Source organism: Ornithorhynchus anatinus, chromosome 4 (assembly GCF_004115215.2).
Source record: "Ornithorhynchus anatinus isolate Pmale09 chromosome 4, mOrnAna1.pri.v4, whole genome shotgun sequence".
Classification (NCBI taxonomy): Eukaryota; Metazoa; Chordata; class Mammalia; order Monotremata; family Ornithorhynchidae; genus Ornithorhynchus; species Ornithorhynchus anatinus.
Window position 1 is genome coordinate 34482086 of NC_041731.1, and position 27119 is coordinate 34509204.

The 27119-nt window shown below is 49.9% G+C and overlaps 1 protein-coding gene across 6 annotated transcripts in view; it reads left to right on the forward strand.

The window, feature by feature from the left end:
• The first annotated feature begins 14014 nt into the window (after positions 1-14014).
• Positions 14015-27119, forward strand: part of FUBP3 (far upstream element binding protein 3) — a 53125-nt gene continuing 40020 nt past the window's right edge. For 5 of the 6 annotated variants that reach the window (XR_005659932.1, XM_029062932.2, XM_029062933.2 and 2 more), the window contains exon 1: positions 14015-14135. Coding sequence is in view for 4 of the 6 variants with exons in the window: in XM_029062932.2 (XP_028918765.1) it covers positions 14049-14135 (87 nt within the window). In the remaining 2 variants the exon portion in view is untranslated. Of the gene's footprint in view, positions 14136-17535; positions 18461-27119 lie in introns of those variants that run through there. The other variant, XM_029062936.2, reaches the window with a different exon arrangement.

The following is a 27119-nucleotide window of genomic DNA, read 5'->3' on the forward strand; positions in this document are numbered from 1 at the left end:
TGACTTTAAGCCGACTGAGGGCAGGGAATGTGTCTACCCACTCTGTTTTATTGCGTTCTCCCAAGTGCTTAATACAGTCCTCTGCGTAAGTGCTCAGTAAATACCATCGATTGGTTGATTAATTGCTCCCTATTAGGAAGTTGTTGCTTATAGTCCAGAGCGGAAGACGGGCATTAATATAAACGGTCCGTGCTCTGTCTGCTAGACCACCCTGAAACCCCAGTAGGAGAGCCATGGGACCCTAATGCAACATGGAAAACATAATAATAACGTTGGTATTTGTTAAGCGCTTACTATGTGCAGAGCGCTGTTCTAAGCGCTGGGGGAGATACAGGGTCATCAGGTTGTCCCACGTGAGGCTCACAGTCTTAATCCCCATTTTAAGATGAGGTCACTGAGGCCCAGAGAAGTGAAGCGACTTGCCCACAGTCACCCAGCTGACAAGTGGCAGAGCCGGGATTCGAACCCATGACCTCTGACTCCCAAGCCCGGGCTCTTTCCGCTGAGCCTTGCTGCTTCAATCATGCCCCAGTAATTTTACCGTTCCACTATCTTTCCTCTGGCCAGACCTGCCTCCGTGCTCAAGAGTCTGTGCACACGAGTCAGAAAAATAATAATGATGATGATGATGATGATATCTGTTAAGCGCTTACTATGTGCCAAGCATTATTCTAAGCACTGGAGTAGATACAAGGCAATGAGGTTGTCCCACGTGGGGCTCACAATCTTAATCCCCATTTGACTGATGAGGTAACTGAGGCACAGAGAAGTGAAGTGGCTGGCCCAAGGTCGCACAGCAGACAAGTGGAGGAGCCAGAATTAATAATAATAATAATAATGTTGGTATTTGTTAAGCGCTTACTATGTGCCGAGCACTGTTCTAAGCGCTGGGGTAGACACAGGGGAATCAGGTGGTCCCACGTGGGGCTCACAGTCTCAATCCCCATTTTCCAGATGAGGGAACTGAGGCACCGAGAAGTGAAGTGACTTGCCCACAGTCACCCAGCTGACAAGTGGCAGAGCTGGGATTCGAACTCATGACCCCTGACTCCAAAGCCCGTGCTCTTTCCACTGAGCCACGCTGCTTCTCAATTAGGACCCGGGTCCTTCTGACTCCCAGGCCCGTGCTCCTTCTCTAATTCCACCCACTTCAGGAATTACCTGAGGGAACCTTTAAGTGTACATCTGCTGTCTCCAAAAGGTTAAACGCGCCTACAGTTTATAACGGAGTCGTGGTGTCTTGGGGTCGAAGCCTGAAACCGGGGCTCGGAAACTATGAATCTATTATATTTCTTCTCAGGCCTTGCACCCTTCTAATCCCTGTCCCCAGAGGCGTCTTGAGAGCCAGCGTGATTGATAGGGATGGAACGGCTGAAATACTCTATTATGAAACTGAACCGGCTTGTTTTTCTTCCTTTAGTGGTGTCTGTTAAACGCTTACTTGGTGTCAAGCTCTGTTCTAAGCGCTGTAGATCATTTGTATACATCTTTATTATCCTATTTATTTTGCTAATGAGGCGTACCTCCCCTTGATTCTATTTACTGCCATTGTTTTTGTCTGTCCCCCCCCCCCCCGATTAGACTGTAAACCCGTCAGTGGGCAGGGGTGTCAGCTGTGCGACTGTGGGCAAGTCACTTAACTTCTCTGTGCCTCAGTTCCCTCGTCTGTAAAATGGGGATTAAGACTGGGAGCCCCACGTGGGACAACCTGATGACCCTGTGTCTACCCCAGCGTTTAGAACAGTGCTCGGCACATAGTAAGCGCTTAACAAATACTAACATTATTACCACCCTGACCTTTATTCGCCTTCCCTCTCAGCCCCACAGCACTTACGTCCATATCTGTAATTTCTTATTTATATTAATGCCTATCTCCCCCTCTAGACTCTCAGCTCGTTGTGGTCGGAGATTACGTCTATTTATCGTTACGCTCTACTCTCCCAAGCGCTTAGTACAGTGCCCTGCGCACAATAAGCCCTCGATAAATGCAGTTAAATGAATAAATGAACTTCTGCTACTGCAGAGGTTGGAAGTCTGCATCAGATTCAGTATTTGTCTCAACTGCTAACAGGCTTTGAAAGAACAGGCTCCCTTTAACGTTGGCTTTTACATCCACGGGACATCCGGTCCTGCTTTCTTGTCTCATCCATTTCATCGTATTTATTGAGCGCTTACTGTGTGCAAAGCACTGTACCGAGCGCTTGGGGGACTAGGGGAGGCAGCGTGGCTCAGTGGAAAGCGCCTGGGCTTGGGAGTCAGAGGTCATGGGTTCGCCTCCCGGCTCTGCCACTTGTCAGCTGGGTGACTGTGGGCGAGTCGCTTCGCTTCTCTGGGCCTCGGTGACCTCATCTGGAAAATGGGGATGAAGACTGTGAGCCTCACGTGGGACCACCTGATGACCCTGTATCTCCCCCAGCGCTTAGAACAGTGCTCTGCACCTAGTAAGCGCTTAACAAATACGGATATTATTATTATTATTTTTGTGGTACAAGAACAAACAGACACATCCCCTGCCCACAGTGAGCTCACACTCTAGAGAAACCAGGAATGCTTGAAAGCCCAGCACGTCCTGAATAGAAGCACACTCTCTCTCCCTCTCTAAACTGTAAGCTCGTTATGGGCAGGAAACCTTTCTGCTATTTCTGTTGCCGTGTGCTCTCCCAAGCGCTTAGCACAATGTTCGGCCCCTAGTAAGTGCTCAATAAATGCAATTGATTGAATGAATGATGGATAGACTTACACAGGGTAGTGGGAGAACACAACTAGGTACATCTCTTCTTTTTCCCTCTCTTTGCCCACCCCCTCTAAGGTGCCTTTCTCTCCTCCTTCTCCCCGTCCTCGCCCAAAATGGGGTCATTCAAACTTTGCTTCTCTCGGGCAGACGGAGAAGAGGATGGTGGTCCAAGAAGGAGACGTGATTTGTTCCCTCGCTTAGCATCCCCGCTGAGAGCCAGACCAAAAACCAAATTCTGTCTCTAGACTGTAAGCTCCATTACGGGCCGGGAAAGTGTCTGCAAGTCCCGTTGTATTGTAATCTCCCCAGTGCTTAGGAAAGTGTTTGTCGCATAGTGAGCGCTCAATAAATACCATCGATCGATTGATTGATCGATTCCGCCCTCACCAACCGACCTGGCGTTCCCCCGTGGCCTAGTGGAAAGAGCATTGTCCTGGGAGCCGGACCTCCTGGGTTCTAATCGGCGGGGCTCAGTGGAAAGAGCCCGGGCTTGGGAATCAGAGGTCATGGGTTCGAATCCCGGCTCCGCCGCTTGTCAGCTGGGTGACTTTGGGCAAGTCACTTTACTTCTCTGGACCTCGGTTACCTCATCTGGAAAATAGGGATGAAGACTGTGAGCCCCACGTGGGACAACCTGATCACCTTGCATCCCCCTCCCAGCGCTTAGAACGGTGCTCTGCACATAGTAAGCGCTTAACAAATACCCCCACCTTTATTATTATCATCATTATTATTATAATCCCGGCTCTGTACCTGTTGCCTGTCTTTAGGCAAGTCGCAACGTCTCGGTGCCTCAGTTTCTTCATCTGTAAAATAGATATTCAATGCTTGTTCTCCCCCTTACTTAGACTGCAAGCCCCCTATGAAACCTCATTATCTTGTATCTATCCCAGTGCTTAGTACAGTGCTTGGCACATAGTAAGTGCTTAATGAATACCACAATTAATGCTATCATTATCAGATCTGCTAGGCAGTAACCCTTTGATCCCAGGTAGGATGCACACATGGGATTTTGTGGGGCAGGGATCTCCTTATTTCACACTCTCTCTGTCCAGAGTCTGCCCTGCTGACAACAACCAGTCTAATCCCTCTCCTGCTATTGGACTCCATGTCCTCCCAACACTCTTTCTTTCCCCCAACTCTCTTTCCCTTTTTCTAGGTCACCCCTCCTGCATATGATAATAACAATAATAATAATAACAGTATTCGTTAAGCATTTTAGAGTAAGCACGGTACTTGCCCAGGAGCGACTTGCCCAGGGAGTCATTTTTTATGATATTTATTAAGCACTGCGGGAGTTACAAGATAATTGGGCTGGACACACTCCGTCCCACATGGGGCTCACAGTCTTCATCCCCATTTTCCAATGAGGAAATTGAAGCGACTTGCCCAAGGTCGCACAGCAGACAAGGGGCAGAGCGAGCATTAGAACCCAGGTCCTCTGACTCCCAGGCCCGTACTCTTTCCCCTAGGTCACCCTGCTTCCCACACACTGCGGGAGGGTCTTCTCCCGTGAGACGGGGATATGGTCTCCATCACTAAGGTCCACGCAAAGGCTGAGAGGCAGAGAGAGGGTGGGAGGGAGGCAGAGTTGAAATCATAATTCTACATCACTGGGGGGTTTCCATCTCTGACAGAGAATCGAATCCCAAGGATCCTGCAGTTTCCGATGGTGTGACTTTCTTTCCGCCATATGTAAACCAGTTCCAGCCATTCATTTTTGATCTTCCTTGAGCCAACTTAGCCTTGCAAATAAGTATCAGCAGCTTACCAGCCCACCATTTTTCTTTTTCAATAATAATAACAATAATGTTGGTATTTGTTAAGCGCTTACTATATGCAGACCACTGTTCTAAGCGCTGGGGTATACAGGGGAATCAGGTTGTCCCACATGAGGCTCCCAGTCTTCATCCCCATTTTACAGATGAGGGAACTGAGGCCCAGAGAAGTGAAGTGACTTGCCCACAGGCACCCAGCTGACAAGCACCAGCCACCCTAGAGAAGCAGCGTGGCTCAGTGGAAAGAGCACGGGCTTTGGAGTCAGAGGTCATGAGTTCGAATCCCAGCTCTGCCACTTATCAGCTGGGTGACTGTGGGCAAGTCCCTTCACTTCTTTGTGCCTCAGTTACCTCATCTGGAAAATGGGAATTGACTGTGAGCCCCACGTGGGACATCCTGATTCCCCTGTGTCTACCCCAGCGCTTAGAACAGTGCTCGGCACATAGTAAGCGCTTAACAAATACCAAAATTATTATTATTATTATTACCCTTCCTCAAGGAGCATAAAAACCTTGCAAATGCCTCACTTGACCTGAATTAATCTTGCCCTTAGGGAGTGAGTGAGAGTTGATTTATTTTTCAAGGGATTTTGGAAAAGACCGGGAAAGGCGCAATACTTCCTGTTGCATTGGGCTTTCTTGTTTTTTGGCTCCACTCTTTGGGAGAGGGGAGAGGAAAGAGATGTATGTAATATTACGTTTATAGCTTAATTAACGAGAGAGAGAAAGAGAGCGAATGAGAGAGAGAGAGAAGGAAGGGACCCAGGCAGAGATTCCCTTTTCCCTAGTAAGCCGGGCGAGAAAGACACGTGTTACTACAGTACGTGTATCCTGCTACACGAATATACATAGAATTACATATCAGTCACAGAGGATCCCAAATTCTGTGTGATCCCCTGGAGTGAGATCAGCCAAGGAAAGTTCGGTCCGGCAGGCAAAATGCTGATACCCGGAGTGTCATTTTTTATGGTATTTATTAAGTGATGACTTATAACAAACACTGTTTGTGTCATTTTTTATGGCATTTATTAAGCGCTTAACACTGTTTTAAGCGCTGGGGTAGGTAGGAGTTAATTAGGTCAGACAAAGTCGCTGTCCCACGTGGAGCTCACGGTCTAAGTAGGAGGGAGTAACAGGTATCCCCTGTTTGATAGTTGAGGAAACTGAGGCACGGAGCAGTTCAGTGAATCGCCTAAGGTCATATAGCACGCAACCGGCAGAGCGGGGATTAGAACCCAGGTCCTCTGACTCCCCGGCCCGTGCTCTTTCCGCTAGACCACACCGCTTCTGGTTGAGGGAAAGATTTGTCTCCATCCCGCCGTAGAACCCTGTAGATGAGGTGACATTTTCTTTGGAAACCTTCCACTCTTTCCCGCTTTCGTTGTCGAATGACACTTCCGATAAACCTGGCCATTGTTTCTCTCAGTTCCTCCGGGCTCTGAAAGGCAAGAGCCAAACCTGAGAGTCCCATATGGAATAGAAAAAAAAAAAAAAGAAAAATCACATTGAAAATGCGAAACAAAGCAAAGTGAATGGAGCAGCTGATCGGGGGTCTGCCCGGGTGAAGCTAACAGATGTATACGAAGAGCCTCTGCTCTGCCAACAACTGACTAACGAGGCCAAGACGGCAGGTTTTCACGTTCCCAGGAATCGTGTGCCCTTTAATATGGGCACGGCCAAGGACCCGGCGTTGGGTCTTACTCCTACCTCGCTGCTGCTTTCTTCGGGGACCAGCCCCCAGATCGCGTTGGCCTCCGTCTTCGTCTCGGTGAGCCAGCATCCCTCTTGGCCCCGATGGAGTCCATACCAATTCCGGAGGGAGGCGGCGTGGCCCAGTGGGTAGAGCCCGGGCCTGGGAGTCCGAAGGACCTGGCTTCTCATCCCGGCTCGGCCCCTTGTCCGCTGGGTGACCTCGGGCGAGTCGCTTCGGCTGTGTGACTTCGGGCAAGTCGCTTCACTTCTCGGTGCCTCAGTTACCTCATCTGTGAAATGGGGATGAAGACCGTGAGCCCCACGTGGGACAACCTGATTCCCCTGTGTCTACCCCAGCGCTTAGAACGGTGCTCGGCACATAGCGCTTAACAAATACCAACACCATTATTATTATTATTCTCCGGGCCTCAGTTTCCTCATCCGTAAGATGGGGATTAGGACTGTGAGCCTCACGTGGAATAGGGGACTGTGTCCAACCTGATTGTTCATTCATTCATTCAATAGTATTTATTGAGCGCTTACCATGTGCAGAGCGCTTGGAATGTAAAAATCGGTAATAGAGAGAGTCCCTGCCCTTTGACGGGCTTACAGTCTAATCGGGGGAGACGGACGGACAAGTACAATAGCAATATTCATTCAATCGTATTTTTTTGAGCGCCTACCGTGTGCAGAGCACCGTACTAAGGGGACGTAAGCGCTAAAGACTGTGTATAAAATATGGTGACACCGCCCGGGAAGGTGGAAACTAATCAGGGAAGGCCTCTGGGAGGAGCTGGGTTCTAGAAGAGCCTTAAAGGTGGAGAGACCTACGGTCTGGCTGATTTGAAGTGCTTAGTACAGAGGTCTACGCACAGTAAGTGCTCAGTAAGTATGATTTATTCACGGATTGATTCGAAGGGGAAAAGAGTTCCAGGCGGGAGAGTGGTGTGAGCGAGGGATCGGGGACAGGAAAGTCGAAAGGGAGGGATAAATGCATTTATCTGCATTTTTATAGTCTATTGCTTCCTCCTAATAGTTCATTCATTTCATTCATTCAAAAGTATTTACTGAGCGCTTACTATGTGCAGAGCACCGGACTAAGCGCTTGGAATGGACAAATCGGTAACAGATAGAGACAGTCCCTGCCCTTTGACGGGCGCACGGTCTAATCGGGGGAGACGGATGGACAAAAACAATAGCAATAAATAGAATCAAGGGGATGAACATCTCATTAACAAAATAAATAGGGTAATGGAAATATATACAGGTGAGGGGACGAGTACAGTGCCGAGGGGAGGGGAAGGGAGAGGGGGAGGAGCGGAGGGAGATGGGGGGAGAAGAGGGTTTAGCTGCGGAGAGGTGAGGGGGGGGTGATAGAGGGAGTAGAAGGAGAAGGGGAGCTCGGTCTGGGAAGGCCTCTTGGAGGAGGTGAGCTGTAAGTAGGGTTTCGAAGAGGGGAAGAGAATCAGTTTGGCGGAGGTGAGGAGGGAGGGCGTTCCGGGACCGCGGGAGGACGTGGTCCGGGGGTCGACGGTGGAATAGGCGAGACCGGGGGACGGCGAGGAGGTGGGCGGTGGAAAGAGAGAAGGGAGGAGAGGTAGGAGGGGGCGAGGGGATGGACAGCCTCGAAGCCTAGAGTGACGAGTTTTTGTTTCGTGCGGAGTTCATTTTAGTGTCTGTCTCCCCCACTAAATCGTAAGCTCCTTGAGGGCAGGGATCGTGTCTAGCAAGTCTGCTGTACTCTCCCAAGTCCTGAGCACAATGTTCTGCACAGAGGAAGTAATTCAGTAAATACTACTGATTGACAGACAGCGATTACATTCAGAGGATCTACTCCCTGCTCCATCTGCACCTAATGCTACCTCTTTCACCCTTCTTCCTTCTTTTCCCTTCTCAGCTACCCAGTTTCCATTAAATTACCCCAGTAGTTTATTTGATTCTATTTATTGCTATTGTTTTTGTCCGTGTGTCTCCCCCGATTAAATAACGTTGGTATTTCTTAAGCGGAATCAGGTTGTCCCACGTGGGGCTCCCAGTCTTAATCCCCATTTTACAGAGGAGGTCACTGAGGCCCAGAGAAGTGAAGTGACTTGCCCCCAGTCCCACAGCTGACAAGTGGCAGAGCTGGGATTTGAACTCATGACCTCTGACTCCAATGCCCGTGCTCTTTCCACTGAGCCACGCTGCTTCTCGATTGGACCGTGAGCCCGTCAGTGGGCAGGGGCCGTCTCTATCTGTTGCCGATTTGTCCATTCCCAGCGCTTAGTACGGTGCTCTGCACATAGTAAGCGCTCAATAAATACTACTGAATGAATGAATGGTTGAAATTTTTTTCAGTGCAAAAGCATGAAAAATCCCAGTGCAGTCTAGGTTCGTTATCAGTACTGAATAAAAACTAAATAACCATCTACCCCAGCGCTTAGAACAGTGCTCTGCACATAGTAAGCGCTTAACAAATACCAACATTATTATTATTATCAACTTACTGAACCATCCAAAAACATTATCCCCACCCCCTAGGAATACTGACAACTATTCACTCGCACTTTGTTTCGACATGGCAATATTTTCCTACAGAGCCAACGCTCAATAAATACGACCGAATGATTTTATTAAATGCCCACCGTGTGTGGTTTGCGGGAAATAACGTGGGACACAGTTCTTTGACTTGATGTTTGGAGTAGAGCAGGAGTAGCTAGATTTATTCAATAGTAGGCCACGTGACCAAAAATCCATATGTGTACAGGCTGCATGAATCTTTTATTGATAACAAGAGTATGTTATCTATTCAAAAATATGGATTTTTAGCAGTAATAAAAAGCTGAAAAACAATTTAATCAATTTTATTGGTACAAAAGTGGACAGCTACAAGCCCAGGGCTAGTCGCTGACCTATTTTGATCGTCACTGAGAATTCTGGTATTTAACAGACCGGACTCTTCTTGAGAACCGTGTGGGGTTTCCAGTCAGGACACATCTCGATTCTGCCTAGGCCCTAATAATAATAATAATAATTGTATTTGTTGAGCGCTTACTGTGTGTCAAGCCCTGTTCTAAGTGCTGGGGAAGATACAAGGTGATCGGGTAGGACACACCGGCCTAGTCGTTCGTGTGTGCTAGTTAATTAGGGAAGACAATTTTTTCTTGCTAAAAATCTCAGGCAGGCCGTCCTCCTCAATCAAGTGGGCCACAGGGTGGAAACGCCCGATGTAGAGTTTTATTAACTCCAGTTTCTAATTGTGCATTCATTCACTCAGTTACCACAGCATTTTGGTGCATTTATTAGTTTACTTTTTCCATAAGAATAACAAGAACTACAACAACAACAATAAGAAGAACTGTGGTATTTGTTAGGCGCCATGTGCCAAACATGGTATTAAGCCTTGGGGTAATAATAATAATAATAGTGTTGGTATTTGTTAAGCGCTTACTCTGTGCAGAGCACTGTTCTAAGCGCTGGGGGAGGTACAGGGTAATCAGGTTGTCCCACGTGAGGCTCCCAGTCTTCATCCCCATTTTCCAGATGAGGCAACTGAGGCACAGAGAAGTGAAGTGACTTGCCCACGGTCACAACTGCCAAGTGGCAGAGTCGGGATAGATACAATATAATTCATTCAATAGTAGTTACTGATAATAATAATAATGCTGGTATTTCTTAAACGTTTACTATGTGCCGAGCGCTGTTCTAAGCGCTGGGGGAGATATAGGGTCATCAGGTTGTCCCACGTGAGGCTCACAATCTTCATCCCCATTGTACAGATGAGGTAACTGAGGCCCAGAGAAGTGAAGTGACTTGCCCACAGTCACACAGTTGACAAGTGGCAGAGTTGGGATTCGAACCCACGACCTCTGACACCCAAGCCCAGGCTCTTTCCACTGAGCCACGCTGCTTCTCTCTCTCTCTCTATCTCTATATATGTATTTAATTCTATTTATTTATATCAATGCCTGTTTTGATGTCTGTTTTGATTTGTTTTGACGTTTTGATGCCTGTCCCCCGCCCCGCCCCCTTTGACTATAAACCCATTCTGGGCAGGGATTGTCTCTCTTTATTGCTGCATTGTACTTTCCAAGCGCTTAGTACAGTGCTTTGCACACAGTAAGGGCTCAATAAATACGAATGAATGATTGAATGAATGATTGAATGAATGAATGAATGAAAAGAGGAAACCGAGACCTAAAAGTTAAGTGATTTGCCCAAGGTCATTTAGCAGGCAAGTGGCAGAGCTGCGATTAAGATCAAAGTCCTCTGATTACCAAGACCCATGCCTTTCCATTAGATGAACGCTGCTCCTTATCTATTTTTTAATTTATTTATCCACCTGTGTTCATAATTTATGTATTCCCTTGCTTTAAATGACTGTATTTTGTCACTTTGTCTCCTTGTATTCATTATATTGTAGGTTCTTGGAATGCTGAGACCTTGTTTTACCAATCAGTCCATAGTTATTGAGCACTTAATAATAATAACAGTTAAGCGCTTAATATGTGCCGAGCACTGTTCTAAGCACAGGGTAAGCACGTCGTCCCACGTGAGGGTCCCAGTCTTCATCCCCATTTTACAGATGAGGTAACTGAGGCCAGGAGAAGTGAAGTGACTTGCCCAAAGTCACCCAGCTGATAAGGGGCGGAGCGGGGATTAGAACCCATGACTTCTGACTCCCAAGCCCGGGCTCTTTCCACTGAGCCACACCGCTCCTCAGGAAGCCTGGGAGCCCCACGTGGGACAACCCGATGACCTCGTATCCCTCCCAGCGTTGAGAACAGCGCTCGGCACGTAGTAAGCGCTTAAGAAATAATAATTTGGGTATTCGTTAAGCGCTTTCTACGTGCCGAGCGCTGTTCTAAGCGCTGCGGTAGATACAGGGTCATCAGGTTGGCCCATGTGGGGCTCACACACTTTTAATCCCCATTTTACAGATGAGGCGACTGAGGCACGGAGAAGTTGAGTGACTTGCCATCATTCTGATTCGGATAGGTCAAAGAGGGCCCCTGTCAGGTCACGATGTTTCAGCCGGGCCTAGCCGGGGGCGACGACGGACACCCGGACGGTCCTTCCCGGTGACGTCGGACCCCCCCCCCCCAACGCCCCCAGATCCCGGCCGGCTGCCATCTCGGTGACCTGCCCCTTCCCCTCCAACCCCTCGGCCTGAGGGGACGCCGTCGGAGCCCAGCGCGGGCGGCCGCTCTGCGAGAAGCGTCGGCCGAGCGGCAGGAGCCCCCTCCCCGACCCCCTTCCTTGGCTTGACAAGCACTCAGTGGGAAGAGCCCGGGCTTGGGAGGCCCGTTTTGTTGCCCGACTTCTTATTTTGTTTTGCCGTCTCCCCCCTTCTATTCATTAAATAGCATTTATTGAGCGCTTACTACGTGCACTGTACTAAGCGCTTGGAACACACAGTTCGGCAACAGAGAGAGACCATCCCTGCCCAACGACGGGCTTTAGACCGTGAGCCCGTCGTTGGGCAGGGATGGTCTCTATCTGGGGCCCAGTTGTAGTTTCCAAGCGCTTAGTACAGTGCTCTGCACCCAGTAAGCGCTCAATAAAGACGACCGAAGGAGTCAGAAGATCGTGGGTTCTAATCCCGGCTCTGCCACGTGTCTGCCGTGTGACTCTGGGCAAGTCGCTTCACTTCTGTGTGCCTCAGTTACCTCATCTGTAACACGGGGATTAGTGAGAGTAACAGTGATAGTATTTGTTAAGCACTTACTATGTGCCAAACACCGTTCTAAACGCCGGGGCAGATACAAGGGTATCAGGTCGTCCCACGGGGGGCTCACAGTCTTCAACCCCATTTGACAGATGAGGGGACCGAGGCCCAGAGACGTGAAGTGACTCGCCCAAAGTCACCCAGCTGACACGTGGCAGAGTCGGGATTAGAACCCACGCCCTCTGACTCCCAAGCCTGGGTTCTTTCCTTCATTCACTCAGTCGTATTTATTGAGCGCTTACTGTGTGCAGAGCACTGTACTGAGCGCTTGGAATGGACAGTTCGGCACCAGATAGAGACCATCCTTGCCTAACGACGGGCTTGTGGTCTAAAAGGGGGAGACAGACGGCAAAACCAGAGTAGTCGTCAGGCAACAATACCATCAAGATAAAGAAAAGTATAGCTCTATACAGCTCGTTAACAAAATAAATAGAGTAATAAATAATATATACAAATAAGCACCAGTGCTGTGGGGAGGGGAAGGGGGAAGAGCAGAGGGAGGGAGAAGGGGGAAGGGAGAGGGGAGGAAGGGCAGAGGGAAAGGGAGGGCTCAGTCTGGGGTGGCCTCCTGGAGTCGGAGGTCGTGGGTTCCCAAGCCTGGGCTTGGGAGTCAGAGATCATGGGTTCGAATCGCGCCTCCGCCCCTTGTCAGCTGGGTGACCGCGGGCAAGTCACTTCACTTCTCTGGGCCTCAGTTCCCTCATCTGTCAAATGGGGATGAAGACTGCGAGCCTCACATGGGACCCCCTGATTCCCCTGTATCTCCCCCAGCGCTTAGAACAGTGCTCGGCACCTAGGAAGCGCTTAACAAATACCCACATTATTAACCCCGCCTCCACCACTTGTCAGCTGTGTGCCTTTGGGCAAGCCACTTCATTCTATGGGCAGGGACCGTCTCTATCTGTTGCCGAATTGTCCATTCCAAGCGCTCAGTCCAGTGCTCTGCATATAGTAAGCGCTCAATAAATACTATTGAATGAATGAATGAACCTGATGACCCTGTATCTCCCCCAGCGCTTAGAAGAGCGCTCTGCACATAGTAAGCGCTTAACAAATACCAACATGATTATTAGCGTGGCTCAGTGGAAAGAGCCTGGGCTCTGGAGCCAGAGGTCATGGGTTCGAATCCCAGCTCCGCCACTTGTCAGCTGGGTGACTGGGGGCAAGTCACTTCTCTGGGCCTCAGTTCCCTCATCTGTCAAATGGGGATGAAGACTGGGAGCCTCATGTGGGACCACCTGATTTCCCTATATCTCCCCCAGCGCTTAGAACAGTGCTCTGCACACAGTCAGCGCTTAACAAATACCAACATGATGATTATTATTCTCTGTCAAATGGGGATGAAGACTGGGAGCCTCACGTGGGACCACCTGATTCCCCTCTGTCTCCCCCAGTGCTTAGAACAGTGCTCTGCACAGAGTAAGCGCTTAACGAATACCAACATTACTACTTCTCTGTGCCTCAGTTCCCTCATCTGTAAAATGGGGATGAAGACTGGGAGCCCCACGTGGGACCACCTGATTCCCCTCTGTCTCCCCCAGTGCTTAGAACAGTGCTCTGCACAGAGTAAGCGCTTAACGAATACCAACATTATTACTACTTCTCTGGGCCTCAGTTCCCTCATCTGTCAAATGGGGATGAAGACTGGGAGCCCCACGTGGGACCCCCTGATTCCCCTCGGTCTCCCCCAGGGCTTAGAACGGCGCTCTGCACAGAGTAAGCGCTTAACAAATACCAACATAATTATTATTATTATTAGCCCAGCGCTTAGAACAGCGCTCTGCACAGAGTAAGCGCTTAACAAATCCCCAAATTATGATGATGATGATGATGATGATTATTATTGTTGTTCCCCGTCCCTCGCAGCGACGACGGTGAGCAGGCCGTGGCCCGGGGGGGGGGGGGGGGGGGGGGGGGGGGGGGGGGGCGGGGCCCGCCGAGGCGCCACTTCCGGCGCGAGCCCGTCACGTGGTGCGGGGGGGGGGAGAGAGGTCCGTCCCCCCCCCCCCCCCGCGCCGCCCCGCGCGCCGCTTCCGCCGGAAGCCGTGGGCCTTTCCGTTTCCGGTGTGGTGCGGCTGCCCCCGCGGAGGGAGCGGAGGCCGGACGGGGGAGCCCGGCGGCGGCGGCGGCGGCGGCCATGGCGGAGCTGGTGCAGGGCCAGAACGCCGCTCCCGTGGGGATCAAGTCCGAGGGCTTCGTGGACGCGCTGCACCGGGTCCGGCAGGTACGGGGGGCGCGGGCGGCAGGGCGGGACGGAGGGAGGGGAGGGAGGGAGAAAGGAGGGAGGGAGGGAGGGAGGGAGGGAGGGAGGCCGGTGCTAGGCCTCGGCCGGGGGCGGAGGGGACGGGAGGGGACGGGAGGGGACAGGAGGGGAGCGGAGGGCCGCCGCCGCACCGGGACACGGCAGGACCGGACCCTCCTCCTCCTCCTCTTCCTCCACCTCCTCCTCCTCCTCCTCTTCTTCTTCCTTCTCTTCCTCCTCCTCTTCTTCCACCTCTCTCCCTCCACCTCTTCTTTCTTCTTCTCTTCTCCTCTTCTTACTTCTTCTCCTCTTCTTCCTTCTCCTCCTCCTCTTCTTCCACCTCTTGTCCTCCTCCTCCTTTTCCTCCTCTTCTTCTTCCACCTCTTCTTCCTCCTCCTCCTCCTCCTCCTCTTCCTCCACCTCCTTCTCCTCCTCCTCCTCCTCTTCTTCTTCCTTCTCTTCCTCCTCTTCTTCTTCCACCTCTCTCCCTCCACCTCTTCTTTCTTCTTCTCTTCTCCTCTTCTTACTTCTTCTCCTCTTCTTCCTTCTCCTCCTCCTCTTCTTCCACCTCTTGTCCTCCTCCTCCTTTTCCTCCTCTTCTTCTTCCACCTCTTCTTCCTCCACCTCTTCTTTCTTCTTCTCTTCGTCCTTCTCCTCTTCTTCCTTCTCCTCCTCTTCTTCCACCTCTTGTACTCCTCCTTTTCCTCCTCTTCTTCTTCCACCTCTTTTTCCTCCACCTCTTCTTTCTTCTCTTCTTCTCCTCCTCTTCCTTTTTCTCCTCCTCCTCTTCTTCCTTCTTCTCCTTCTCTTCTTCCACTCTTGTCCTCCTCCTCCTCTTCCTCCTCGACTTCTTCCACCCTTTCTTCCTCTTCTTCCTCCTTCTCTTCTTCCACCTCTTCTCCTCCTCCTCCTTTTTTCCTCCTCCTTTTCTTCTTCCTCTTCTCTTCTTCCTTCTCCTCCTCCTTTTCCTCCTCCTTTTCCACCTCTTCTTCCTCCTTTTCCTCCTCCTCCTCTTCTTCCACCTCTTCTCCTCCTCCTCCTCCTCCTTTTCCTCCTTCTCCTCCCCTTCTTCCTTCTCCTCCTCCTCTTCCACCTCTTCTTCCTCCTGCTTCTTCCACCTCTTTTTCTTCCTGCTCCTCCTCTTTCTCCTTCTTTTCTTCTGCCTCCACCTCCATCCCCCTCCTTTATCTGTGGCTCAGTGGAAAGAGCCCGGGCTTTGGAGTCAGAGGTCATGGGTTCGAATCCCTACTCTGCCACTTAGCTGTGTGACTGTGGGCAAGTCACTTAACTTCTCGGTTCCCTCATCTGTCAAATGGGGATGAAGACTGTGAGCCTCACGTGGGACAACCTGATTCCCTTGTGTCTACCCCAGCGCTTAGAAAAGTGCTCTGCATATAGTAAGCGCTTAACAAATACCATTATTATTATTATTATTATTATTATTATCTGCCTCCTCCTCCTCCTTTTCCTCCTCTTCCACCTCCTCCTCTTCTTCCACCTCCTCCTCTTCCTCCTCCTTTTCTTCTTCCCCCTCCTCCATTCCCCTCCTCTGCCTCCTCCTCCTCTTCCACCTCCCCCTCCTCCTCTTCTTCTTCCTTCATTCATTCTTCATTTAACAGTATTTACTGAGCACTTACCATGTGCAGAGCACTATACTAAGCACTTGGAATGGACAGTTCAGCAACAGACAGAGACCATTCCTTGCCCAGTGACGGGCTCACAGTCTCCTCCGGGTCGGGGCCTAGGGATCGCGGCAGGCGGCCCCCACCATGCAGTCGGGGCCCAGGTCTCAGGGTAATAATAATAATAATAATAATACTAATGATGGTATTTGTTAAGCACTTACTGTGTGCCAAGCACTATTCTAAACACTGGGGGAGATCCAGGGTGATCAGGCTGTGTTCCACGTGGGGCTCACGGTCTTAGTCCCCATTTTAATGATGATGGCATTTCTTAAAGGGTTTACTGTGTGCTAAGCACTGGGGGAGGTCCAAGGTGATCAGGCTGTTCCACGTGGGGCTCACAGTCGTAGTCCCCGTTTTAATGATGATGGTATTCATTAAGCGCTTAGTATGTGCCTAGCACTGTTCTAAGCGCTGGGATACATAGAAAGTGATCAGATGACCGTATGAGGCTCACAGTCTTAGACCCCATTTTAATGATGATGGTGGTATTTGTTAAGCACTTACTGTGTGCCAAGCACTGTACTAAGCGCTGGGGGAAATACAGGGTAATGAGGTTGCCCCCTGCGGGGCTCACAGTCTTAATCCCCCTTTCGCAGACGAGGTCGCTGAGGGCCCGGAGAAGTTCAGTGACTGGCCCAAAGTCACCCAGCGGACAAGGGGCGGAGGCGGGATTCGAACCCACCACCTCTGGCTCCTAAGCCTGAGCTCTCACCACTAAGACACGCTGCTTCTGGTCCACGGCAACACTTGGGAGGCCTCAGGGCTGAGGGGTCAGGGGGACGAGCGTGCAGAGTCGCCCCCTCGCCCCCTTTCAATCGCCTCCGAGCACCGCTGCAGCATCCCGAGGGTTGGGTGGTTGTCGGTGTTGAGGGGCGACGAATCAGAAGTGTGGACACCCCCCACCCCCCACCCCCCGCGTGTGGGAATTCCTCGTGGAACTAACACTTGAAGAGGAGAGGTTGGACAGGGGATCCGATCTAAGTGACGGCTGGTTGCCGTCAGTAATAGAAATGATGGTATCTATTAAGAGCTATGTGCCAGGTTCTCTTCTAAGCAATGGGGTAGATAGAAAGTAATCAGTTTTGCCCCACGTGAGGCTCACGGTCCCATTATACAGAGGAGGGAACTGAGGCACAGAGAAGCCAAGTGACCTGCCCCGAGTCACACCGCCGACAGGTGGCGGAGCCAGGATTAGAACCCACGACCTCTGACTCCCAAGCCCCTGCTCTTTCCACTGAGCCGCAGTGAGGCGTTTCTCTCCGGAACCCGTCAGCGTCAGGGCCTGTTTGTCAAGGTCAAAGAAACTCGGTTTCTTGGGTGACAGATTTCCCCAGGTGCGTAAATGGGGGTAGGACGGGTTGGGGACCCGTATGAGAAGGTGCTGAAAACAAGACTGCCCGATGTCAGTCGTCTGTATTTACTGAGCGCTTACTGCACTGTGGTGAGCGTTCGGGAGAGCAGGGTGGGTAGACACCTTCCCTGCCCACGATGAGCGTAGAGTCCGGGTTAAGCTGAATTCCAGAGCTGACATCGAGACCCCCCGATAAGCGAGCTCCCTTTGAGGGTTTTTCCCACCCCCGGTATTGATCACCTTCTCACTGAATTTTCATATTTAATTGTAGGTCTTAACTGCTACCTAAAAAAAAGTTGGGCTCAAACCGGTTATTGCTTGATTCCCAGCAGAAAGCCACAGGACTCAGTGTGTTAGAAGAAAGTCTCCACTCTGGCGCTTGAAGAATCTGTGGGATCACTGCGTGTCTTTCCAGTGCTCCAGCGGAGGGGAGTCCCGTCCGTCCCCCCCCGCCCCGTTTTCCCGGTCACTGCTCCCGTCATTTTAATGTCGACGCTTCCGTAGACATTTTCCCAGAGCTATTCAACCGGGTGCTCCACCAGAAAGAAAGTTACCAGGCCAACTGCCGGTCCGCCAACCGGTGCAGGAGCGGGTATTCTTTTTACCCGGTCTTCGGAGCGGATCGGTGGCCGGCGGATAAGCCCGCCACCCCCCGACTCCCTTCCCCGTCATTTTCGGCTTTGCCGTCGTGGTGCAGGGTACGGTGAGCGGAGCTTTCAGCCGCGGTACCTCAGACAGGGCTCCGAACCACGTTTTTCACTGACTTCTAACATTTCCGAGGCGATCACGCGACGCCGGTGCTTTGCGAGACCTCCTTCCGCACCCGTGTTGAGGTCGGGAAGAATTGTAACCGCCGCCCCAGTGGGCTGTGATCATCAGCTGCGGGAGGTCTGAATTTGAAGTTAAACTCTGTTTTGAATCGTCGAGAAGACCCTCTTGCTTCTCGAGCCAGTGGTCGAATCCTTATTCTTGGACGGCCCCGTTCAAGCGTTAGACCCTATGAGTAATACTGGCCTGTGGTGGATTGTTGGACGTTTACTTACCTCTAGCAGTGAAACCTTCCCCGGAAGCGTTTCCGGCTCTTAAATTTGCCATTGACCGGAGCAGTAATAAGCCCAACGGAGAGATTGGCCGTGAACGTGTTACGGCGGTAGGCTAACAGCCGAGAGTCGGTCCTGTCTTCGAGGAGATGACTGGTCTTTAAAAGCGCGCTCACACCAAAAACCGGGGTTCGTGGGCGATTTTCAGTTTACTGCGTTGGTGTACGTCAGGTATTTCGTCTGTAAGATCCTGTGCTTATAGCGGGTTCCGATCCCTAGGAGTTTCAGCATCCTTTGCGTTCGTGAGCACCTGTCAAGAAGGTGTTTCTTAAAATGCCCTGGTGTTCCCCGGTCGCGGAGGTCATTTTTTTCCACCTCTTTAGAATTACGACGCTTCCCTCGCCTCGCGTTCGCCCCCCCTACCCCCAGTATGTCCAGAGGGCACGATAACATTATTATGGTATTTAAGTGCTTACTGAGTGTCCATCTTTAAAACCTTGTCGAATGAGAACATCTTTAAGTAGAATGTCTGAAATTCACTTTTTCTCCTGGCCCCGCCGGGGATTTCCGGGAAGTCTGGGTGCATCAAAACTGATATTTAATCCAGGAAACTACCCCTCGGGCAGGGGTCTTGTTATAGATCCTCAGGATTTTTCCACCCAAGGCGAACAAATTGCTAGTCTGTTAGCCCTCAGTGGGACTTAGTATCGGAGCGTGATATGTTGGGGATCGTCTCCGAGAATGCCGTATTAAAAAATCGTTATCACCCGGTGAATGGAGTCTATTCCGCGTTCTGTTGCGTCCTCTGAGTTCATAATAATAATAATTGTGGTATTTAAGCACTTAATACGTGCCTTGCACTGAGGCAGGTACAAGATGATCAGATCCCACTTGGGGCTCAGCGTGTAAGTAGGAGGGACAACGGGTATCAAATTCTCATTTTGCAGATCGGGGAACTGAAGCACAGTTAGAGAAGCAGCGTGGCTCGGTGGAAAGAGCCCGGGCTTGGGAGCCAGAGGTCATGGGTTTGAATCCCAGCTCTGCCACCTGTCAGCTGTGTGACTATGGGCAAGTCACTTCACTTCTCTGTGCCTCAGTTCCCTCATCTGTAAAATGGGGATGAAGACTGTGAGCCTCATGTGGGACAACCTGATTACCCTGTACCTCCCCCAGCGCTTAGAACAGTGCTCTGCACATCGTAAGCGCTTAACAAATGCCAACATTATTATAAGTTAAGTGACTTGCCCAGGGTCACACGACAGACAAGCGGCGGGTTAGCCGGGATTAGAATACAGGTCCTCCGACTCCCAGGCCCAGGCTTTTTCCATCAGACCACGCTGCTATGAGTTCATCATGATCAGCCCCCACGGGGGTGCTGACCTGTACAGACGCAATCCAGTTGGTCGTCACGGCGGTTGTCGTCCAAAAAGTCTACTTCCATCTTAGCATACGATTCAACATTCGTTCCAACCCAGCCGCGTGATTAGCCAGGCCAACCAAAGCGAGTGGCGTGGAGTGAGTGTTTCCCTCTTCAGATGTGGCCTCTGGACTAGGAAGAGTTGAAGCTGAAACGCTCTTCTCCACGCGTGAATTTTAAGGTGCCTTGGGGGAAAAACCAGACAAACCCAGAAGCATTTACATCCTTTTTCTGGGAAGCAGTGGAACCTCGGGGCAAAGAGTTTGGGACCGAGAGCCAGGTGACCTGGATTCTAGGCTGGGCTCTTCCTCCTCCTTCCTGCCTGTGTAACCTTATGCAAGCCGCTTAAGTTCGCCGTGCCTCGGTTTCCTCATCTGTAAAGTGGGAGTAAAATACCAGTTCTTCCTCTGTCCGATTATCTTGTATCTCCCCCAGCCGTCAGCGCGGTGGGCTGCTGAAGCAGGGAAGTACCACCATCGCCGTCGTCGTCATTCAGCCAAATAGATCTGTGTCACTGTTCGCCTTAAGTGTTCTGTGTACTTTTTGGCAAACCAGGTGACCTGTAGAGTTAATACGCCCTATAAAGTCTGATGGCTCTAGTCACCCTTTTGATTTATCCCAGGTCGACTGTGGTTCGGTCGTCTTATGTGCCGGACAGTCATCCCCAAAAAATCCAACTCGTTCACCTTGTGGAGGTGCAGGTGACTACTAATTGGCATCTTTCGAAAAGGATGCTCCCCGTTTGGGGCGTGTACTTGACTTGCTGTTTGCCGGCTCTGTACCTTTAGTTAGGTGGATTTCAGACTTCGGTGCGTTAACCAAGCAGTTTACTTCCTTTTTTTAACAGTGGCCAAACCCCCTCTGTCCGAACGTGCTATAAAAAGCCTCGTTGCGTCGGCTACCAGAGGCCACATGGGGAGTGGCTTTCTGTATTTTATAACGCTGGGCCAGAGTCGTGGTAATGTCAGAAGCGGCGGCGGCCAGGTAGCTGAAGATGGTGTAGTAAAATACCAGACTCGCATGGGCAGTGTGGGTTGCGTCATGCCGCAGGTTTAATTCCGTCGAGCAAACCTGTGACCGGCTTCGTCGATCAGTCCGTTGTATTGATTGAGCGCTTACTGTGTGCAGAGCGCCAGACTAAGCGCTCGGCAGAGCCCGGGGTAACGGAGCCGGGAGACACGTTCCCCGCCCTCAACCGGCGTACGGTCTGGAGACCGAGCGCTGCCCGACGTAGAAGGCAGTCCTCCCGAAGAGTGCCGCGCCACGTACCCTCCCGCGTGGGCACCGACGGCCTCGTGACGGCCGATGGATACGGCCAGAAATCCTCGGCATTCTCCGTTTGATCGGAGCTTGGTTTGCCTCGGTGGTATCCCTCTGCGACGTTTACTTCAGTTGCCACGTGCCCGGCGGAGGCCAAATGAATGTCGTCTGGCGAAGGCCCCGGGGTCTTTGCCCTTCAGCCAGAGTAGGACACCTCAGATTTCTTACCTCGAGGAGTGAGCGTTAATTAGGCCACCTCCGATCATACTTAAACCAGCCGTCTGCTGCGGCCCAAAGATGCAGCCTTGCCATCGTCCCGTAGGGCGTCTCGGGATTCGTCTTACCTGATGTCCTGATATGTTCTGAATCAAATAGCACACCCTCCATTGGCCGTTGGGTTTTTGGGTTTTAAAATGGTCGGGTTATTAATTGGCCATAACTTGAGATTATTTTCCCTGGTAGTGTGTCCCCGAGGAACTCCGTGCAGCTCTCGCGGCACGGATTGCGTTCTGTGTGGTTTAGCACTCCGGTTAGAAATTTGGGGGAAGAGAAAACGGGATGGCTTTTACTTGGGACGCTCAGCGACAAGACCAGGGGGTAGCCAAACCCCCCAAGGAAAGCTCAGCCAGTAGAAAGAAACCGTGAGGAGGCAAAGTGCGAAATTGACCGTTTCAAAGAGGCAACTTGCAGTAACTGAAGAAGTAAAATCTTTAAATGTGGGAAGGAAGTTCCCAAAGAAGAGTTGTGCCTGGTTTAAAAAACCAGAGTACTAGGGTAGGTGCTTAGGGGGAACCGTTAATAACAAAATTCCTCATGTAAAACTGAAGTTTTCCTCCCTCACCTCCATGTGGACTCCAGTGATCTCACACTGGTCACCTCTACACTTGGTCTGCACCCCTTAAGGGCTCGGTATTTATCCGACAGACCGGTACTCTCCCCTCCTTCACAGCCTTACCGAAGGCACATCTCCTCCGAGAGGCTTTCCCTGACTAAGCCCCCCTTTCCTCTCCTCTCAGCCCCCTCCCAGCGCCACAGCATTTATGTCCCTATCTGCCATTTATTTATATTAATGTCTGTCTCCCCCCCCTGCACTATAAACTCATTGTGGGCAGGGGGTGCGTCTGTTTAGGGTTATGTTGTACCCTCCCAAGCTCTTAGTACAGTGCTCTGCACACGGAAAGCGCTCAGTAAATACGACCGATTGACTGTTTCTACCCCCCACAGCACTTACCAGAAGGGAATGGGAGAAGAGGAAAGGAGGACTTAGGGGAAGCCTCTTGGAAGAGTCGTGCCTTCAATAAGGCTTGGAAGGGGTGAGAGTAATTGTCAGATAGGAAGAGGAAGCACGTTCCAGCCAGAGGCAGGATACGAGCGAGAGGATTGCCGCGAGATAGACGAGATCGAGGTGTAGATGTCGATACTCTGCTGTTTTCCCTGTCTGAAATTTATGAAACATGCAGAGGGGCCTGGGGGAGAAGTGGCACAAAGGTGGCCCGGTTGGAGAACTACTTTTTTTCTTCAGTAGATATGAATGATTGAGTCTCACAGATACTGTTTTCTTTGTTTTATGTTACTTGTTAAGCGCTTGTTGCGTGTCGAGCACTGTTCTGAGCTCTGGGGTAAGAACAAGTCAGTTACATGGCCCTAAGTCTGCATGGGGCTCCAGAGTTGGATGGAGCACAGGTCTGGGAGTCCAAAGGTCATGGGTTCTAATCCTGGTTCTGTCTGCTGTGTGACCTTGGGCTAGTTACTTTTCTAGGCCTCAGTTACCTCATCTGTAACTGTAAATGGGGATTGAGACTGTGAGCCCCATGCACAACAGGGACTGTGTCCAACCTGCTTTGCTTGTATCCACCCCAGCTCTTAGTACAGTGCCTGGCACATAGTAAGCACTTAGCAAATACCACAGTTATTATTATTAAGTGGGAGGGCTCACAGTCTTAAGTGTAAAATCCCCATTTTACAGTTGCTCAAGGTCACACAGTAGGCATTTGGCAGAGCCGGGTTTAGAACCCAGGTCCTCTGACTCCCAGGCCCGTGCTCTCCACTAGGCCAAGCTGCTTTCCAGTCTGACTTTCAAAAAAAGAAATAAATCTTCTGCTGATAGTGAGGAGTGGGCAGGGAACGTGTCTTCCATTCTGTTGCGTCGTACTCTCCTGAGCACTTAGTACAGCGCTTGCTACACAATAAGCACTCGAGAAATACCATCGATGATGATGCTGCAATATGATTTGCTGCACTATGTAAGCTCCTTGTGGACAGGGAATGTGAATTGTTTATCGTTGTACTCACCCAAGCGTTTAGTACGGGGCTCTGCACACAGTAAACGCTCAATAAATATGACTGGATGAGTGAATTTGCTTTTGGACCAGCATTATCAGGGAAGAGCACTGGCGTATCCAGTCCCGTAAGCTCACTGAAGGCAGGGACTGTGCCTACCAGCCCTCTTATATTGTCCTCTCCCAAGCACTTATTACAGTGCTCTACACCCAGCGCTCAGTAAATGCCATCGATGATTCCACTGATCAGAGTTCATAAAGATGAATCTCCCCTTCCCCCCCCCCCCCAAAAAAAGAGCAGTGACGCTTATGGGGCAGGAAGAAGCAGCCAGCTCAAGGTCATTCAGTCAGATAAGGGCCATGGAGCTTGTTCGTTGTTGTCGATATGTCCTGGCTTCAGTGCGCGCAGGCATGTTGTCCTGCCTAAGTCATAGTAAATGAGAGCCCTTCAAAATTTCCCCCATTTGGCTGGGGTAGTTTAAAATTAAAGGAGCCACTGCTTATGAGTCCAGTGCTCATTTGGGGTTGGTTTTTTCGTGCCCTTAGGAATTGTTTGTAATCCTTTTCTGATTGAAGCTAAGAGGCATTAAGTACTTGATAAGCTACTGGTCGAGTGATAGGGTATTGTGAATTTTTAACCTACCAGATCTTTAGCCTTGGAAATTTTCTTGTGTTCGCAGGTGTTTATTGGCAAGAGATCCCCAACTAAATTATGGGAGGAAAGAAAATGGAAGTGTAAGCAATTGTGTAACATTTGAATCCAGGATCTTCTAGTGTGTTTGTTTTTTTCTTTAGGAGAGTGCCTAGTTATGTGGTGAATCGATCACAGAGCTGAAAAACACCTCAAGAGCCCATTTGGTCCACATCCCTGCCTCCAGACCATCGAATGTCCGAATCATTCAGAGCTGCTAAATTTCTATTTTTTAAAATGTCTTCTGTGGAACCTAGTTACACCCAGCTCTACCATAGTCCGTATTTCCAGGATACGTTTTGGCCAGAACATGAGTAGAGAGTAAGGGAAGGTACTTCTGACGGCACGCGCGTCTTCGGGCTTGACGTACTCCGTTATCAAGGAAACTGCTTGGGCACGCGTGCGGGGTTGGGAATGGGTGAACGCTGCAGAGTCTGTTTTCCCTCAACCCCGGGTTTTTGTGAGAGTGAAGCCCAGGCTTGAGAGGAGAACTGGGTGAAGCGCTTTGAGGATCCAGGCAGTTGACTGTCCTGAGGTGAGAAAACAAGTCTGCTGCCTTCTCATGGTTGCCTCCCAACACCCATGAACGCATCATCCTGGGCATGCAGGAATGACCCAGGGAACATTTTTCAGGAGTCTGCCCCAACCTCCACGAAGACCCTTATGGTAAAAACCGATGGTAGCTGGAATCCATTTCCAGATTTCATTTTAGGAGTAGCGGATTTCAAAATTGCTAAGCGTCAAATGTTCTGAATAAGAAAAACATCACAGAGTAGGAAAGGTACCGTGCCCCCTCCTGCCCTCTGACTGTGAGCCTCTCGAGGTGGCCGTCGTTCTTGTTTGCCATCTGAAGTTGGCCCTAATTTCTCAGAGAAACGCATGTGGGAATATATTTCAGGGACTATTTTGTCATCTGGAAGTTTGTTTAGGAAAACGGCCTTTCCACCCGTGATTTTAGGGGGCAGTTTATAAAAAAAATAAGCTGGGCTGGACAAGAGAAGGCGAAAATCAGAGGGTTGGCCTCAGCTACCTTGGGAGACAAAAGAAAAAAAATGGATCGAATATTCCAAAATGCCTAGAAAACGGGAAGTCATGCTTGTAGCTTTTGTAGCTAGGTTTGTAGTGGGGAGTTTTGATTTGTGAATAGTTTGGGGCCCTTTCCCATTTTAGTCTTATGAATTCCTTGTCAGAGTGCTGGGTAGTGACTAAGAAGAAATGTGACTTTTCAGTAAAATTTCCAAATTGGAGAACAGTCCCGTAATTTACCTGATGCCATATGTATTGGCAGGCGTAAAGAATTTTCATCAATGCCAAATTACCATAGCTCTTAAACACGGGGTCCCTGAATTTGAAACCGTCTTAAAATGTCCCTTTTTGAGTTTGGGGTCATTTCTTTGATCCCAAATGGCCAAATTTTCACCTGGCTTTCTAAAAACAACCCTTAGAGGCAGGATTTAGGCCCAAGTTCTCTACTGATTTATTATGGTATTTATTAAGAAACTACTGTCCACTGAGCACTCTGCTGAGTTAAATTTTTTTTTAAAAAAAAGCACTTCAAGCACAGTTCCGGTCCCGAAGGGGAAGACAGATTCATAGAAAAAGGAAATGTTGTAAACAGTGAGGGCTTTGAAACATAATTCAGCAATTAAGAAAATTACATGGGAAAACAGTTCTTAGCAGAGAACCATCAGAAGTTACACTGCCCCAAGCCATACAGCCTTGAAGTAAATATTCAGTTATCTCCAGTTCTTGGATTTTAGGATATATTTATTCATTTCAGTTATTGGCATTGATTTTAACACATTACAGTTAACTGCTAAACTCCCTGAATTTTAAATCAGGTGTACTTTTTACCCACTATACAGTAGGTTCTCCATATTTCATGGTTACATTCTCTTACCCTTTGTTTAAAGATCATTTGCCTTAAAATAGGTTCTTGTTTATGATTTTTGACCTACATGTGCATTCACCCTGAAAGCAGAGCTGTTGTTGCAGAGTTTAGTATATAGAATAGCGGCAAAACTGGCCCCTTAGTCTTTTACTTATTCTTCCCCTAAATCAGATTTTTTTTGTTGTGGTCATCTAGTAATATTAATACTGTTTAGGCATCCATTATATGCGTAGCACCGTGGGGGAAAAAAAGGTCAGTTTGAGAATTAGATATGTCCCCAGCCCCCAAAGTGCTCACAGTCTAAAAATATGGTGAGGAGAGGGAACTAGCCACTGATGCATGAGGAAAGATGAAGCAATAAAAGCACAGAAACAACATCAAAGACAATAATAGTGTTTTTCATGCGTGTGTGGATGTGCATGTATATGTGTATATATGTATATACACATGCGCGCACCCACACACACCAACATTCCCCTCAAAATATAAAATAATGATAATTGTGGTATTTGTCAAGCACTTCTTATATGCCAGGCACTCTACTAAGCACTGGGGTGGATACAAGCAACTCGGGTTGGACACAGTCCCTGTCCCATGTGGGGCTCACTGTCTTAATCCCCATTTTACAGGTGAGGTAACCGAGTGAAGCGAAGTGGCAGATGGCGGAAAGCGCAATAGGGTGCAGCGGGCTGAAGGAGCAGAGTTTCAGTCCCTTTGGGCCTTCAGAGTCTTTGTCATAATAGTCCCGTTGGGATGGGCAGCCTTTCCCAATGTGGTAAAGGCTGAGAAGGCGTCAGGACACTATTGCGTAGTCACCTCGCCGAGCCGGAGCTGAGCAGGGAGAGATGGGACAGCCCCAGCGTAGGTGGGCAGGGCGGCCTGCCTCCCTGCCCAGCTGGAAGAGAGGATTGGTTGGCCTTAAAAATAGCTTTCTCTTGGGGCAGAGAGAAGGGGAACCAAAAAACATATAATAAAGATCAAATCGAATTATCCCTGATGACTGAAGTGGGGAGTGCAGAGCCTAGTAATAATGTTGGTATTTGTTAAGCGCTTACTATGTGCAGAGCACTGTTCTGAGCGCTGGGGGATATACAGGGTAATCAAGTCCCACGTGAAGCTCACAGTCTTAATCCCTATTTTACAGATGAGGTCATGAGGCCCAGAGAAGTGAAGTGACTTGCCCACAGTCACACAGCTGACAAGTGGCAGAGCCGGGATTCGAACCCATGACCTCTGGCTCCCAAGCCCGTGCTCTTTCCACTGAGCCACGCTGTTATGCCATAGCACTTCTGCCATTCTGAGTTGACCTCAAGGGGGTCCTTCTCCAGGTAGGAGAAATCAGTGGTGTTTAT